General features: G+C 44.3%; 1 protein-coding gene across 3 annotated transcripts in view; it reads left to right on the top strand.

The window, feature by feature from the left end:
* Positions 1 to 17,762, top strand: part of MYO1E (myosin IE) — a 200,610-nt gene that overhangs the window by 32,335 nt on the left and 150,513 nt on the right. The window contains exon 1 of one of the 3 annotated variants that reach the window (XM_073211920.1): positions 16,900 to 17,014. The exons of the other annotated variants lie outside the window; for them this stretch is intronic. Coding sequence (XP_073068021.1) covers positions 16,943 to 17,014 — 72 coding nt within the window. The 5' untranslated portion in view covers positions 16,900 to 16,942. Of the gene's footprint in view, positions 1 to 16,899; positions 17,015 to 17,762 lie in introns of those variants that run through there. 3 annotated transcript variants of the gene reach the window in all.

The raw sequence follows: 17,762 nt of genomic DNA, 5'->3' as shown, positions 1-17,762 counted from the left end.
GAGTCTGGCCGCACACAGTGGTGACCTGGAGCTGCACTTGGTTGGGTGTTTGGGGACAAAAGGCAAAGTCTTGTCCTTGACAAGGTAGAGGACCAGATTGGAGATGCCTGCGTCAGAGTTGTGTGCTCCATGAATGAGTCAAGTAGGGAAATACCTTCCCCATAGGGAGATGATATCATTGCCATGTTCCTTCTCCTGCTGAGACCCCACCCATTAAGCCCCACCCAGGTTCCAGCTCCTAGGGTGCATGTAGCTGATTGCTTGAATCTTGGGACTCAGGACCTTCCTGCTTTCCTCTGACGAGTTCCCTGACTTGCTGTTTTACAAATCCTGTTTACCTGAGTGGAAGTGGGTGGGATCTTGGCCCCTCAGCCAATAAGAAGTAGACTCTGAACTGGATGTTTTTGCATCACTGTCCAGTGTCCTTTTTGTTATATTGACAAAGGGAGGAATCTGTTTGGTGATTTCATCATCTTGCATTAAACCATAGCTATAAAATATTCAAGTAGCAATGCATGTCCACACAGAAGGAAAGCCCATAGACAAAAACAGGATAAACTCAGGAAAATGTAAATCCATTGTGTAGGAGTCATTTAGGCTCAAAGGATCATTTAAAAGCCAACAAACATTGCCAGTTGATGTGACATTGAGAAACATCTTTTAATTTTAAATTGGAAAGTGAGTTCCAGGCAACCACTTGACTAACTCTACTGTGTAATTTTCCAGAGGAAGTGAGAATTATTTGTGTATTTAGAGAAATGTATAGCTGCCAGTGTTTCTTTTCTTTTTTTTTCATGTAAGCACCTGATGATAAAAAAATGTACCGAAGAGGAACTGAACCTTTGAGCTTGATTAGAGTTTAGCCTCTAAAGTATCCAGACCATAAAGAATGTGTGGTGACTTTCCTTTCCCCATTACTTTGAAAGTTCCATTTGTTGCCTCCTGTGCTGTGAGAAATTCTTGACACCTCTACAGTTTGGTTCACCGGACAGCTCTGATTGTAGGTCACAGAGGTCAGGGCCAGAAGGGGCTGTGGAGGTCAATTCATGCCCCTCATTTGACAAGTGAGAAAATCAGGGTCCAATATTGAGAGTCCAAGGACTCACCTGGGCTAACAAAGGGCCTCTGCAGATGCTCTGAAAACAGACACCTTTTCCCACAGAACAGCATTCCTAAGCCTGGATCAGTTTAAAAAGAAATGCTTGCTTAATTTTAACTAACTTAGTTAATTTTTTACAATAAGAAATGCTAGATTAATTTTTTGAAGTAACTTTGAGAATGCCTTCATGGAAAAAAGCTAACAGTGATTGGACATGTACATTTCAGTACTTTTATTTATTTATTATTTTGGTATCATACTCTACAATTAAATGAGGAACATTATGTTTACTAGACTCCCCCCATCACCAAGTTCCCCCCACATCCCCCATTGCAGTCATTGTCCATCAGCGTAGTAAGATGCTATAGAATCACTACTTGTCTTCTCTGTGTTGTACAGCCCTCCCCATGACCCCCCACATTATACATGCTAATCATAATGCCCCCTTTCTCCCCCCACCCTCTTATCCTCCCCAGTCCCTTTCCCTTTGGTAACTGTTAGTTCATTCTTTGGTTCTGTGAGTCTGCTGCTGTTTTGCTCCTTCAGTTTTTCCTTTGTTCTTATTTAGTACTTATTTTTTAAAGGATATCTTACTGGATTGTACTATCAAACTCCAGAAAATCCTGGGTTGGAATATGTAAATTCTCTCATCCAGCAGTTTATCATGGAGCTGTGTGCTAGTCAGCTGATCTCACGCCCTGCTGACTGGGACTCACTACAGGAATTTAAGGCCTTCAGTCAAGCTGTGATCATTTCCACAAAATCCCTGGTTATATAATTTGGAGATTTTTTTTTTTTCCTAATAGAAAAGGAAAATTGAATTAGTTTGGGTTGAATGTAAAGCCCTGGTGAAGGGAGAGATAGTTCTTTAGGCTAAAGTCATTTCTTTCCAAAAAGCCTTAAAATGCTAAAAATAAAAACAAATCCAACTTATTATTTTAAATTTGTAACTTGGAATTGAGATAATCTGGCTTCTCAGTGCTTCCCTGCTCCCTGTTAGAAGTAAGGCCCCTGGAGTCACGTAGCATCCTGGACACCAGACTCCATTTAACTGCTCGAGTTCATTTAACAGCCTGAGAGAAGCAGGTGGGACACTTGGGCCTTTGTTCTGAGGCTCTGCTGTGTGCGAGGTGCTTGGACAGGGACAGACACAGCCACGACGCAGCTCTTTCCTGCCTGGGCTTTGGGGAGGAGGATGTCACCTTGCACTTTGGGAGCTGCATCTGTCAGCAGCTCTGGAAGGCTCCTTCCCCACCTCTCCTTGCCTTGAACCAACAGCGTCCTGGTTGCTCTTCAAAACCTGCCCGGCTCCCAAGACAGCCTGATTTTCTAATGTTCTTTTTTTTTTTTAATAATTATTATTTAGAAACAGACTATTCTCCTTTATATAATTTGGGATTTAGCTGAATTGACCATTACTTGCTCTTTTGTGTATTTAAGGACTAAGGACACTGTGTAGCAGAGTTAAGTCGGGGTTTGCAAACATTTCGATGTCATATACCCTACCTTGTTGTCCATTCAGATAAATGTTCTTGTTTAACTTTATGCCATGCTCTATGACCCCAGAAAACTCTAGGTACCCTGTCTTCTACCAGCTAAATCTTCTTTTTCCTCTTTATGATTTGTGGCCAAAGTGAGTCCTGCCCTCTGGGACTGAGGGCATATGGAAAGATGCACCACTTCATTCATTCAAATACACAGCCAGGGCAAGGAGAGATTCCCTCTCCCACCCCCTTAGGTCCTGAACCTCAGATATCTCTAGGGTTCTGTTTTCATCTTGCTTTTTGAGGCTTCCTTTGTCTCCAGGCAGCTACTGTGGCTCTTGGGGCTGGAGAAGTCATAGTGGGCACATGGAAAAGTCTTTGTAAGCTCTTCATTAAGAACACCAGAATCCTGAAACTATAGTAATAACAGAAGGTGACAGCTCCCCAGATACTCTTAAGGACCAGTTAGACCCAAACCTGCTGCTTTCCCTTAACCTTGAGGCCCTCCCCCCTCCAGCACAGGGGGAGCCCTGCCATGCACAGTAACATCCATACAAGCATCAAGCAAGGGTACCCAGTCATTCTTCAGCTCATCTTTAATTCTCGGGTCTGAATTTTAATTCTCTGGTTGAAATTGTTTCTTTATGTATCATGTTCACAAATTACCCTATTTCATTAAAACTAAGACTATTGGTTTACTTGTTTATTTCTTTAAAGAAACTGATGTTTATTTCTGTCAATTTTATTTTGTTTTGGTTGCCATTGATTTTTAAGAAGCACCATTATTTTATGTACCTTTAAGAAAGAAGAATTCTAGTTAACTACATTGACATGTCATCAATTGCAAGATTAAGTGTGATTTCAAATATGTTAAAATGCAAAAAGAAAACCACATGATTGCCCCCCAGCACCCTATGTGCTTCTTAGAATCGATAAAATCTAGGTCAGGACTCAATTAGCTTTTACTTTCCCTCTGACAGAGCTACTTACGTTTTTAAAATAGCCAGGTAAGCAGGACAATTTCCTTTCAACCCATCGCTACCACTCAGCTGCCTTCTTGCCCATGCTAGCCAAGCACTTTGAACTTGAAACACACTTGATTGTACTCTCAAATGGTCTGGATTGTTTAACCACAAAAGGTTTGGGCTTTTATGTCTGAAAATGCTGTGGGTTTCTTTGTTCTCCAAATTTCACTTTTCAAAACTGAGATGTAGCTTGTAAGGTCAAAACTGTCAAAAGCCGTCTATAGGTACACATATGACTTTGCTGTGACAGTTTTTTTGTTGTTGTTATCATTAATCTACAATTACATGGAGAACATTATGTTTACTAGGGTCCCCCCTTCACCAAGTCCCCCCCACAAACCCCATTACAGTCACCGCGGTGACAGTTTTTTAAGTTACAAAGGTGACACCAAGGACACCTTTTCTCAGCAGAGTCCATTAACATCAATCAGTCAGAAGGGTGACATTGAGAAGTGGCCAGTGAGGGAGAAAAGGCAGGAAGGATCCTTTAGCTGAGAGAGGTAGGGTTCTTAAGTTGCAGCTTTGCCTCGGCCAGCAATCCTTCTGACAGCTTCTGACGGCATTCTTGATACTTCGGTCATTAAGAACTCACTGTCTCAGAAGGGAGCCTGTTTATTTTTTAACAACTAAACTTATTAGAAATGTGAGGGTGATTGTGTTTCTTGTTTCAAAGAATCTTGTATAACCCATTTATTTTCTTTTGAAATCAGAACAAATACAGGTTACTACAGAAACTTCATGTTTGAGGTAAAATTTATTTTTTTTATGACATTTAGCCCTTCATACTGGTTCTGCTTCTCCAGAATTACCCAGCCACACAAGTCTTTCTAACCCATTATCATTATCTCCTGTCTCCCTTGAGACTTACAGGCAGTGTCTGGTTCCTCTAACACATAAGGTTAAACAGACCTGGGTTCAAGCTCAGCTCTGCAGTTTGCATACTGTGTGATCTTGGGTGACTTGCTCTTCCTCATCTCTGAAATGGGGATAGTAAAGAATTTTGCAAGAAATAAATTAGTTTATCTCATGGTTGTGAGAGTGAAACCATGTTAGTTGGCACATGTAATGCTGTTAGTACAATGCCTGATCGATAATAACTGCTCAATAAATGTTAGTATTTGCGGTCACTTCTCTTAGCTTCTTCTACTGCTCCCTACCTTCCAGTCTCAAGTGAAACAAAGACATCTTACTCCTCTATAACTTCCTGATTTCTGTGAGTGGCACCACATGTGTTCCAGTGTCATAATTGTGAAATCCTCATGTCATTTCTCGTTTTTTTTTTGTGGGTTTTTCTTGCTGCAGTCTTTCCCTTGATTTCGTCTCCAATCAGTTAACCATGTCTTCCACCCACTCCTTCCTCTATTTCGCATGAACACTGATTTTTTTTTCATTAAGGTATCATTGATATACGTTCGTATGAAGGTTTCACAAGAAAAACAGTTTGGTTGCTACATTCCCCTGTATTATCGAGTGCCCCTCCCATAGCCCATTGCAGTCACTGTCCATCAGTGTAGTAAGATGCCACAGAGTACTTGTCTTCTCTGTGCTACAGTCTTCCCCATAACGCCACCAACACATCATGTGAACTAATCATAATACCCCTCAATCCCCTTCTCTCGCCCTCCCCACCTGCCCTTCCCCACCACTCCCCTGTGGTAACCACTAGTCCCTTCTTGGAGTCTGTGAGTCTGCTGCTGTTTTGCTTTGTTGTTATACTCCACAAATGAGGGAAATCATTTGGTATTTGTCTTTCTCTGCCTGACTTATTTCACTGAGCATAATACCCTCTAGCTCCATCCATGTTGTTGCAAATGGTAGGATTTGTTTCTTTCTTATGGCTGAATAGTATTCCATTGTGTATGTGTACCACATCTTCTTTATCCATTCATCTACTGATGGACACTTAGGTTGCTTCCATATCTTAGCTATTGTAAATAGAGCTGAAATAAACATAGGGGTGCATATGTCTTTTTGATTCTGAGATATTGCTTTCTTTGGGTAAATGCCTAGGAGTGGAATTCCTGGGTCAAATGGTATTTCTATTTTTCATTTTTTGAGGAACCTTCATATTGCTTTCCACAGTGATTGAACTAGTTTACATTCCCACCAGCAGTGTAGGAGGGTTCCCCTTTCTCCGCATCCTTGCCAACACTTGTTATTCCTAGTCTTTTCTATGTTGGCCATCCGAACTGTTGTGAGGTGATATCTCATTGTGCTTTTAATTTGCATTTCCCTGATAGTTAGCAATGTGGAGCATCTTTTCGTGTGTCTGTTGGCCATCTGAATTTCCTCTTTGGAGAAGTGTCTGTTCATATCCTCTGGCCATTTTTTAATCAGGTTATTTGCTTTTTGGGTGTTGAGGTGTCTGAGTTCTTTATATATTTTGGATGTTAACCCCTTGTTGGATAAGTCATTTACAAATATATTCTCCAATACCATAGGATGCTTTTTTGTTCTGCTGGTGGTGTCCTTTGCTGTACAGAAGCCTTTTAGCTTGATGTAGTCCCATTTGTTTATTTTTGCTTTTGTTTCCCTTGCCCGGGGAAATGTGTTCATTAAAAAGTTGCTCATGTTTATATTCAAGAGGTTTTTGCCTTGTTTTCTTCTAAGACTTTTATGGTTTCATGACTTACATTCAGGTCTTTGATCTATTTGAGTTTACTTTTGTGTATGGGGTGAGACAATGGTCCAGTTTCATTCTCTTGCATGTAGCAAATTTTGCCAACAGCAGTTGTTGAAGAGGCTGTCATTTCCCCATTGTGTATCCATGGCTCCTTCATCATATATTAATTGACCATGTCTGCTTGGGTTAATATCTGGGCTCTGTAGTGTGTTCCATTGGTCTATGGGTCTGTTCTTGTGCCAGTACCAAATTGTCTTGATTACTGTGGCTTTGTAGTAGAGCTTGAAGTCAGGGAGCATAATCCCCCCAGCTTTATTCTTTCTTGTCAGGATTGCTTTGGCTATTCGGGGTCTTTTGTAGTTCCATCTGAATTTTAGAATATTTGTTCTAGTTCGCTGAAGAATGCTGTTCGTATTTTGATAGGGATTGCTTTGAATCTGTAGATTGCTTTAGGCAGGATGGCCATTTTGACATTATTAATTCTTCCTATCCATGAGTACGGGATGTATTTCCATTTATTGGTATCTTTAATTTCTCTCATGAGTGTCTTGTAGTTTTCAGGGTATAGGTCTTTCACTTCCTTGGTTAGGTTTATTCCTAGGTATTTTATTCTTTTTGATGCAATTGTGAATGGAATTGTTTTCCTGATTTCTCTTTCTGCTAGTTCATCGTTAGTGTATAGGAATGCAGCCGATATCTGTGTATTAATTTTGTATCCTGCAACTTTGCTGAATTCCAATATTAGTTCTAGTAGTTTTGGAGTGGAGTCTTTAGGGTTTTTTAAGTACAATATCATGTCATCTGGAAACAGGGACAGTTTAACTTCCTCCTTGCCAAGCTGGATGGCTTTTATTCCTTTGTGTTGTCTGATTGCCGTGGCTAGGACCTCCAGAACTATGCTGAACAAAAGTGGGGAGAGTGGGCATCCTTGTCTTGTTCCTGATCTTAGGGGGAAAACCTTCAGCTTCTTGCTGTTAAGTATGGGTTTGTCATATATGGCCTTTATTATGTTGAGGTACTTGACCTCTGTACCCATTTTGTTGAGAGTTTTTATCATGAATGGATGTTGAATTTTGTCAAATGCTTTTCCATCATCTATGGAGATGATCATGTGGTTTTTGTCCTTTTGTTGATGTGGTGGATGATGTTGAATTTTCGAATACTGTACCATCCTTGCATCCCTGCAATAAATCCTACTTGATCATGATGGATGATCTTTTTGATGTATTTTTGAATTTGGTTTGCTAATATTTTGTTGAGTATTTTTGCATCTACGTTCATCAGGGATATTGGTCTGTAATTTTCATTTTTTGTGGTGTTTTGCCTGGTTTTCGTATTAGAGTGACCTCATAGAATGAGTTTGGAAATATTCCCTCCTATTCTACTTTTTGGAAAACTTTAAGGAGAATGGGTATTAAGTCTTCAGTAAATGCTTGATAAAATTCAGCAGTCAAGCCATCTGTACATGACCACTCATTTTGACAGTCATAAAAACCTACTACCTGGACCGTTGCCACCAGCATTTCTACATCAATGTGGGGGTGGGAACAGCAGGGACTTTCACAGTAGCCTCACTCGGGTTCAAAATCTCATCCCAGCACAGAATAGGAGTGAACGGGCAAGTTATTGAACCATTTTGAGACTTAGTTCCAGTGTCAGTAAAATGGGAATCTGCCTGTCCCAGACTGATTGTTTGCTAATGAAGAAGATATAAGATAATGGCTGAAGGGGTTTAGGCACACCTGAGGCATTCATTAAATACCAGTTACCTTCCCTCCTCCCCTTCAATTAATTCTGTTTTGTGTCTACATGGATTCCTGAAATCAGTGTTTTGATTACATAGTACCTTGCATAAAAATCCTTGTCTTCCCATTTCCTACTAAGGTGTGTCTAAAGTCTGTATATTTGTCATATGGAAGGCTGAATGGGCTTGAATCCTGGCTCCAAGAGTTGCTAACAACCTTGGACAAGTTTTGTCACCTCTATGCCTCAGTTCCCTCATTTGTAGAATGGGAGTGATAACAGTAGAACCTACTCATAGGTTATCATAAACATTGAATTGTTAGCCCATATACAGAGCTTGGAAAACTCCCTGACTCTAACTCCCCGACACCTTCCCTGACGTCCCATCGGCATTCTTCCCTGGCACTTCTCTTGTCTCCTCTTAGTCCTTGCAGGCTTCTGACAAGCCAAATGGTTTGTTCTTCCATATCTGCCCCTCACTTTTGTCTCCTCTTCTTTTTGAGGGTCTTTATTACTTCTTTCTTCTCAAATTATTGCCTCTGTTGATTTTCCGTGGTCATTGTGAGTTTAGAGCTTGCTCCAAGAATCTTGACTGTTGCCATGTCCTGTCAAATTCTCTCAAACCCTCATTCCAGGCTTTTTGGGGGAGGAGAAAGAGAAGGGCATATCTTCCCATACATGACTCTTATCAAACTGTTAGAATTGCTTGTTATCCTCTTTGTCTCACTGGACTGTAGTTCTGAGAGAGCAGGCAATGCTCTTATCTTTGCTGTCTTGGTCTTCCAACTCATAGCAAGCTTTTTTGGCACTTAATAAGCATTTGATAAATATTTATTGAATGGAGGGATGGATAGAGCAAGATTGGAAAGTATAGTGCCCCTTTTGGTATTTCCAAATTGCAAACATCAGGTGCACTTTCTTCTCTGACTAGGAAGGCAATCACTCCCAGCAGGAGTGCAACTCAGTGCTCTAGGAGTCCTCTTGGCCTCCTAAGGTTGTCTGGGCTTGGAAAGCTGTGGGAAGCTAGTCATTAGCGTGTTATGTGTGATAGCTTAATTAATATCAACTTTACAGGTACTGGGACTGAATCCAGATTTATTTTCCTAGTATAATTTCAATGTTGAGTATGCATTATTTGCTTTGTATATCTTCCTTCCATAGCATTTTTTTCATAGAAATAATGGAAAAGAATTGCTAACAAACCCAGAAGACTCTGAGAAATTCTCTGTGAAGTCTGTTATGGAAAACAGCAGAACCAGTATCCAGTCCTTATGTGATGAAGTGAATTTTGTCCTTGAAAGATCAGTTTATGTTGGCAGAAAGTGATGAGAAATTCAGTAGGATGGACAAATGTGAAAAAGCATATGTGATCGTTTGGTCTTAATACCAGAATTCTTTATGGATTTTATTAATTTCCATTCCATTTCTTTCTCTTCTGTCTATAGTCCTGCTGGAAAGAGAGTCCTACCCACAAAATTTTTGGCAGACTTGGGTGTAAGTTCATTAGCATTTTGGCCTCCAGTCTGGAGAGCAGACCCTATTCTATTCATAATGGGTGCTGTCAAGGAAGCTTTTCTGAGGCAGGGAAGAAGTGACATCCACTCCACTATCAAGACTTTTTATGAGGGTCAAATACCCCTGGCAGGAATTCAGGCCAGAATGAATTGGCTGTAGCAGAGAATGCCACAGCCCTTGTGATAGGTTAGATTTGCCATAAACCTGAATTCACTAAGTTCTTGAGATGGGGAGAGGCTGTTGTACTCAAGCCCAAGAATTTCTTGTCTACTTTTTTCCCTATATTTTGCTAGTAGAGGTTGGATGGTTTGACAGCCAGCCTCCCCTTGTTTGGCTCTGTCCTCTGCTATTCATGCCCCTTCTCAGCATCGCCATATGGCAGACCATTCTAGAACTTGTTGGTCCACCATGCATCCACGCACACGATGTTCTTCAGCATCTGCCAAGTTTCAGAAATGTGTGGAAGTAACCGATGAGACACAGCTTATTTGTTCTGGGAAAGTCTGATTTCATGTTCACGCTCCACCGTGTGAGTGTTTATGCTAAGCTTCAGACAAAAGTAACATTGATCTTGGTCTAAGTGTGCTGTTTTATTATTTTTAACAGCAGCAGTAGCCTTGGATCATTATTTCCAAAGGCAAAGGAGTCTACAAGGAGGTTAGGCGGTAGGTGAACTCATTCAATCTTCCCAGCAGCCCAATGAAGTGTTATTGTTACCATCTGCATTTTACAAACGAGGAAACTGAGGCACAGAGAGGTTAAGTAATTTGGCAAATATTCTTCCAGACAGGTCAGGACTAGGCTATTTCTGAGGTCTCTTCCAACCCCGAGTGATTCAAACTCTGTGTGGATGGAGATGGCACATCAGGTCAGAGATGCAGCTGAAGAAGTGAGAGAGAGAGAGGCAGGGGTGTCTTATTGTTAAGGCTTTTGGGGGTCCCTGTAACATCTGGGCTGCCTCACACCATCCAGGGAAGTGGAAGAGCTAGACAGCATCAAGGAATCAGTAAAGGAGACTTCGGATCTCCCCCCCCGGATCAGAGGTTGCAAACTGGTGACTCCCCAGCCTCTACGAGGCACAGAGATGTATTTATTTGTCCCATACATTAAAAAAAATTTGAGCCAGCATTTAAAAATTAAAGATTTCACTTGAAAATCTACATTTTCAGCTTCTCTAGAAAACTCAGACCTGACAACCCCAAGGCCTCATTTCCCCCTGGTAACAACTGGAACTGCATTGCAGCTGCCCCTTCCTGAGACCCTCCGCCGGCAGTCAGCTCAGCTTTCCCCTGCTGCCAGAGTCCTCCCTTTGTTATCCGACTGGACCCTGGAGACGTTTGCCTTACAGCCACTTCTCTAGTGCTGGGTTTCTCGTCCTTGACACTGCTGACATGCGGGGCCAGGTAATTCTCTGTTGTGAGGGACTGTCCTGTGCAGGGAGGATGTTTAGCAACTTCCCTGGTCTCCACCCACTAGCTGCCAATAGTAACCCCTCCTCGCTCGGTGTGCCCACCAAAAATTGCCAAATCCCCCTAGGGAGTAAAATCGGCCCCAGTGAGAACCATGGGGGTAGTGCAATGAGCCTAAGCCACTGACGGGTCTAATGTCCGTTCCTGGGAATGAAAATCTGTTTGGTCTGGCTTAGGCCCGTGGGTCTTCTCCGGTGGCCAGGTGGCACTGACGATCATGACTGCCCCCTTCTGCAGAAAAGGAAGCAGCGTGGGCAGTTCAGTAGGTATTCATCATAAGAAGAGGATGCAAAAGATACTGTGAGAAAATCCAGGAATAACACAATAGCATAATAATCTTAACTTTCCAAATGATGTTCTTCGTATTTATGTTCTCATTCCATTCTCTCACCATCTGTGAGATGGACAAGGCCCACAGTTCGCTTTTCTCATTCAGTGGAAGTGGAAATAGAGAAAAGTTGAACTTGCTGCCCAAGTGCACATAGCCACCACATAGAGAAAGGCCTAGAGTTCAGGCTTCCTGGAGCCCACGCTGCCCCTCTGGCTACTCCTGAGACGGCGGCCCGCTGTAACGTGCCACCCTGTCTGCTCTGGGGAGACCGAGGGAGAAAAGCAGAGCCAGCTGCCAGCACCCTCAGCCCATCACTCCTGTTTGCAGAGCAGGTTTAGCTGGCAGGAGGCCCCCATCTCACTCCTGCTCCAGTCGGCCTGGGTGTAACCCAGCCATTATGGTCTCTCTCAGGTTTCAAATGCGCAGGAACAATTAAGTCATTCTCATAATTTCATGTGGTACAGAAAGTCCCAAGCCAAAAATACCATCCTTGGTTCCCACTTTTAGACTTCCAGGGAGCTTCCCTCTCCCTCCCTCCCTGCAGTTCACTTTGATTCCTCCTATTTTTCCTCTTCTTGAGTGCTAGACATGGAGTCCTAGTTTATTTAACAAGGAGCTGCAGACCCAACACAAATGAAAATAAACCCAACTTTCATTTGGCAGGAGTGGTGAGAGTACAGAATTATTGGTGGTCCTCAAATACGGAAGCTTAAAACACGAGTGTGCAGACCGTATCTTCAGTGTGTGGAAAGATGAGAACTGCCACCAAGTGATCACAGAAAAAATGTTGGGATGACGAAGGAAGTAGTTGTATCTATTCTGCTGTTACCATGCCTGTGTTCTAGGTAACCAGGAAAACCACTTTTTCTTTAGTATATACAATTGTCCCATCAGACCTGTGTTGCTTCCTTAAAGAGTTAATTTTATCTAGATCTTTCTCAGATGTATATTAACAATTACTGCCTGGCAGCCAGATGATTAATTTGTGCACACCTGGTTTCTCTGCCCTGGTACCTGGCACTTGTTGCTGGACCACCCTTTAGGTTATATCAAGAACTAAATGAAATGAATTCTAGTTAGAGATGATTGGAATGTTTCTTCTGTAGGAATAGGTATTGTAAGTTTATTGATAAAATGTTTTCTCCCTAGAGCCATGGTTCTCAGAATCACCCAGAGAATTTGTGAAAACACAGATGGCTGGGCCCCACCTCTGTGCCCAGAGCATCTCATTCAGTGGGTCTGGGGTGGGGCCAAGACTCTTCATTTCTAACAAGTTCCCAGGTGTTGCTTATGTTGCTGGTTGGAGGCCCCCTTTGTGAACTGGACTAATCAAGAATGGTGCTTTAGACACTAGGTTTCCCCAGCAGTAATGGTGCCTGCTTCTTCTGCTTCTCTGCCTTCGTTTGCATTGTCCCTGGAAAGCCCCTCTCCTGCTGGTGGCCAGCTACATCCTCTGCCTCTGCCAGACCCAACCTAAGTTCCCATTCCTCCACTGCCCCTTTCCTGACTGCTCCACTCCACGCAGGTCACTTCCCTTCTCTGAACCTGTCCAATTTTTAAACTAGCCCTAGGATTGGATCCGCTGCCTTGCATTATACGCACCTTGCATGCTAGTCCTTAGCCCAACGAGCCTGAAAAAATTTGGTTAGTGAACTTAACATGCCTTGTAGACTCTTCTATCTCTCACTGCACCTAGTACGGGGCTGAGCTCATTGTAGAGAACTCAATGTTTGATTAATGGAGGTTCCAAACAAATTCACAGAGGATATAGAATAATGCATAGGTACCCACCAAATTATGCTTCTGATGTGTATGAAAAACCCCTGTGGCTTCTGTGCGCAAAGCCACCCATCCTTCTGCCTATTCGGCATTGCCCAGACTACGGTCTTCTAGAGAAAGGATGCCATGGTCTTGCTCAGTGTGATGGACACCGAAGCCCACTCTCAGGTGACCTTGGATGGTTGCCGTCGCCATGTCTGTTGTCTACACAGCATGAGAGTCAGTCGCTGGACGCCAGGGCGGTGTGATGGCTGGAGGTCAGCATGCAAAGAGAGAAGTCGAGAGGATGGGTAGGGTGGCAGTTAGACCAAAAAGGTAGGTTGGGACCGGATTGAGAAGGCCTTACAAGGCATACTAGGGGCTTGGACTTTGTCCTTGTCCTATGGAAAATGGAGGGTGTTTTTTTAAAAAAAGGGAGCCTCATAATCAAGTTTGCTGTTCGGAACTGTAGTTCTGGAGGCCACTGGCTTCTTATGGAGTAGGTAAGAAGCCCGCAGAGGCAAACTGGTGAAGTACGGGAGTTTTGATTTGAAGGCTTCTTTCTTGATGGTCCACTCTTTGGCCTTTTTAAGATACTATGTTGCCGAAACAAATTGCCACAAATGGGGTGGCTTAAGACAACAGGTTCTTTCTCTCTCACACTTCTGGTGCTAGAATCCAAAATCAAGGTGTGAGTGGGCCCGCGCACTTTCTGAAGGCTCTGGGAGAGAACGGGTCCCGGGCCGGCGCTTGGCTCAGGTGTTGCTGCCCTCCTTGGTTTATAGGCGCATCCCTCCGCTCACTGCCTCTGCCGTTACCTGGTCTTCCTGTGCATCTCTCTCGCCTCCTTTTCTTACAGGGACATCAGCCTTAATGGCCTCAGGCCTGTCCTAATGACCTCCTCTTGATCACATCCACAAAGACCCTATTTCCAAATAAGTTCACATTCACAAGTACGGGGGTGTTAGGACCTCAACATTCCTTCTTTGGGAAGGGGACACGGCTCGACCCATGACACGCTCGGCTACACCTCATTCGAGGGCTTGAGGGGGCAGTGGGCTTGGTACTCTCTCCAGCTTGTCAATTCACCTGTGTCCTGTTCCTGCTGAAGGTTAGGAAGCTGCCTCTACTCAGCTCACTTAAGTAATTAGGGAGGGATGGGGCCCAGGGCCAAACCAGCCGGAGGTGGGGAGCTGACCAAAAAGACCAATTAGAGTGCAGTTGCTGGTAGGAAGTCCTGAGAACCTCCAGGTGGTGGCTGTGGGAACCGAGAGGAGGGGTGGAGTGGAGGAACAAGTCCGAGGGAAACCGGCAGGACAGGACTGAAGGTAGGAGGAGGAAGGACTCGAGGGCTGTTCTTAGCCTGTTGAAAAATGTGAGTGGCAACACGGACCTGCTCAGTGGGCCAGCACAGCCCTGCAGGCCCTCTGCCACTCCGGTGCTGGGCCACCATCCAGCCTGCCTGGGCCACTGGCTGAGCTCTGGGGAGACGCAGGCGTTCTTAGTGAACCGAAGCCACCAGGTCCTGACATTACCGTCCTGACATCCTCCCACCCTTCAGCGGCCAGCTACTGCATCTGTTCTCTCATTCGGTTTTCACAGCCTTGGAAGAATGGAACTCCCTTGGCAGACTAGAAGAAGCAAATTCAAGTCCTGTTGTTTTTTTTTTCTGGTGGGGTGGGTGTTTGGACCAGATGCCAAACCTCTGAAACTTCATTTTCTCATCAGTAATGGACCAACACCGCCACCCCCAGAGGAGTCCTGTGAGGTCAAACCCAGTTAACGTGTAAAGTGAGGCTTGGAGCGAGCAGTTAGTACATATCCATGCCCTTTCCCCCTCCTCTTCAGTTTTCCTTCTCTTTCTTCTTCTACGTTTTCTGACCTACAAGGCCAGGGCTTTTCCTGCTGTTCTAGCCCTCTGGAAATAAAACATAAATAAACAAAACTTAGTAAATGATAAACAAATTCTTGTAGAGGATTCATTTTAAACTCGTTGGAATCAGTGATAAACTGCATACTCACTCACCCAAAGGGCTAGATTAGGGCTCTTGGAGTCTATGAGGCAAACCCTGAGAGTGAAGGTGAGGGGGAACTGTCAGAATTACAGTCGGGATTAGGTCAAGTGTGAGAGGCAAAGCCTGGTGCTTGCTCTGTGCCTTTCCCGTGCTGCCTGGTCCCAGCTGCCCAGCTGCTGTTACCTCTCTGCTGGGGCTCCTGCTCGCTCTCCTTCCAGGAGAGAACAGCTCTGCAGAACTTCATCCTCCTGGGACCCGACGTGTTGATGCAGCTGCTCGCAGATCTGGCTGGCTAACGCACGCTTAAATGCTCCCTGAGACGCTGGCGAGGGGCCACTGCCCAGGCCATCCCAGCAGCTCCCCCTGGGCAACGTCCACTTGGACTCAGTTTCACCCTGAAGTTAGAAAGCAATGGCCTACATTTCCAGCCAAATGAAACTGGGAACAAAGATCTTGTCAGGCTTGCCTCCTCGACCTCCTGTCTCTGTGCTCTCCTTCATTTCCCTGCCAGAATGCTCTCCCAGTGCCGCCTCTACCTGCTCACGTCCTGTCCTCAAATCCCTGGCCCGCGGTTCCACCTCAGGGTCCTTTCCACAGAAATGTCAGCCCAAGGTGCAGTGATAAAGGTACAGGAAAGCTTACCTTAGCATTGCTCGTAGAGAAACCAGGCAAGTAACCCAAAGCTCCATTCACAGGGTTTTTAGATGAATCTAGCTCCGTGTTTATAACACGATCAGTTACAAATGTCCAGCCTGACTGCAGGGACAATGAGTGGATAAGTAGGAAAGCATTGTGTAAATCGCAAATGGTTTTACAAATAAAGGGGTATGACAGATCAACAGTGAAAAAAGTCCTTTGAGGCCTTTTACAAATAAAAAGCTATTTTATATATTTGAACTCGTGGCACTCACAAATTTAATGTTTAAGGCTTTGCCAACCTGGGGAGCAGTCCCATAGCAGTCTGCAGTTTAGCTGAGTTGTATGTTTTCATCTATCCATGAACGCAAATATCTCGCATAAAGATGGCAAGTGATAGATGAAAGAGTAGAGGTTAAAATATGACTACATTATTGAGTATTTAAAGGCTCATTAAAACAGTCATTTGCTCGATATCTTTTATGCCCCTTTCACTGGGTTCTGGGTTATTGGGAAAGCAAGAGACAAAAAGGTAAAAATTAGAAACATCCTGTGTGGATAAACCTGTGTAAGTACACTCATAGCGCAGTTAGTGAGCCCAGCAATACACCACGTCAGAAATAAATTCTTACCCGTATTGTGCGTTACTGAGAAGGAATGAGGACTTGCGCAAAGCAAGGGGATGCAGGTAGGGAAAGAGTTGTGTAAGCCTGGTGTTGGAAGTACTTCTGGGATTAAATTTAATTTTACCACATTTAAATGGAAAAAATTTGCACCTGATAATATGCAGCTGCAATTGTGAGTTTTTATTGATCATTAGTGTGGTTTGTGTGTGTGCTTATGTAACTCTCCCACTTAACATTCTAGATGGAGGCAGTACAGGGTTAGTATGGAGTCCTGCCCTTGCCTGCAGGCTGCTTCCCATTTTCTGCTCTGCCACCTCTAGGGTGTGGCACTGGTCCTTAGAGGCCTCTGGCCACCACTTGCCAAGTCTGATCAAAGCCAACCCCCTTCCCCTTATGGTGCATGCTAGAACTTGCATATACTGCTTTCACTTACATCACCTGGCCACACCTAGCTGCATAAGAATCTGGGAATGAATTCTTCATTCTGAACAGCCACGTGCCCAGTTAAAAGCCAGAGGTTGTATTTTGTATTACTCAAGGAAAGGAAGCATAGATGTGGGGGACAACTGGCAGGTGCTGCCACGGTTCAACCTACAGTCTGCCCGTGGGGAGATCTGAATGGAAGACAAGTCCACACAGGAAGACTGTGACTCAGAGCTTACTGCTTCTGTGAGGGAGTTCCTGGGACAGGTTAGTGCTGATTGTATTTTTGGTTTCACTAAGTTAATTAGTGAATGATCTCCCTTGACTTTCTGGTGGATGTGAAGACTGCTCAGAGGCAGATGTTTGTAAAGAAGAGAGCAAGTCGTGGCAGCCTCTGGTCTGACACAGCTGGGCCTAGGCTGGTCAGGAGCTGGTATGGTGCTCACAGCTAGGCCCTGTTGCCCTCCTTCTGGACCCGAGCAGGCTCGCACATTACCCATCTCAGACAGGCTCTCTCTGAAGCCATGGTCAGGTGAGGCCAGGCAAGGTCACTGTGTGACTTTGTCTAAGCCCAGACCAAAAAACGGCTTTTGTACAAGCCACAACACCTCCCAGACATCTCACCAGCTAGGAGGAGTGGCCACGGCTTCCTTACCATGGATCTAGTCAGCTCACCCTGTAAATGACAGTGAGATACGCTGTCATAGAATTGCTCCACTCTCTGACAGTACCCAATCTGGAGCAAAGCCTGCCTTTCTAGACCTCCCGACATCCACCCAACTAAAGCCCAGAGAGGTTCTGACACCCTCTCCTGAGGGCCCTCAGTCCCATGGTGCACACTTGCCCGCGCCACAGTGATCCGCCAGCTTGTGTGACTCCGAGTATCTTCCTGGTGGTCTTTGGCTGGAAGACATCGACATGTTGCATGGAGTGAGAGGCAATACTGTCCTATGAATTCAGAAAATCCGGGTTCATTTAGAGGAAACTTCAGTGCAACCTTGGGCCAGTTTCTTAA

This window comes from Manis javanica, chromosome 8, assembly GCF_040802235.1.
Source record: "Manis javanica isolate MJ-LG chromosome 8, MJ_LKY, whole genome shotgun sequence".
NCBI classification, from domain to species: domain Eukaryota; kingdom Metazoa; phylum Chordata; class Mammalia; order Pholidota; family Manidae; genus Manis; species Manis javanica.
The sequence above is the reverse complement of the archived record's forward strand: the minus strand, read 5'-3'. Positions and strand labels throughout refer to the sequence as shown.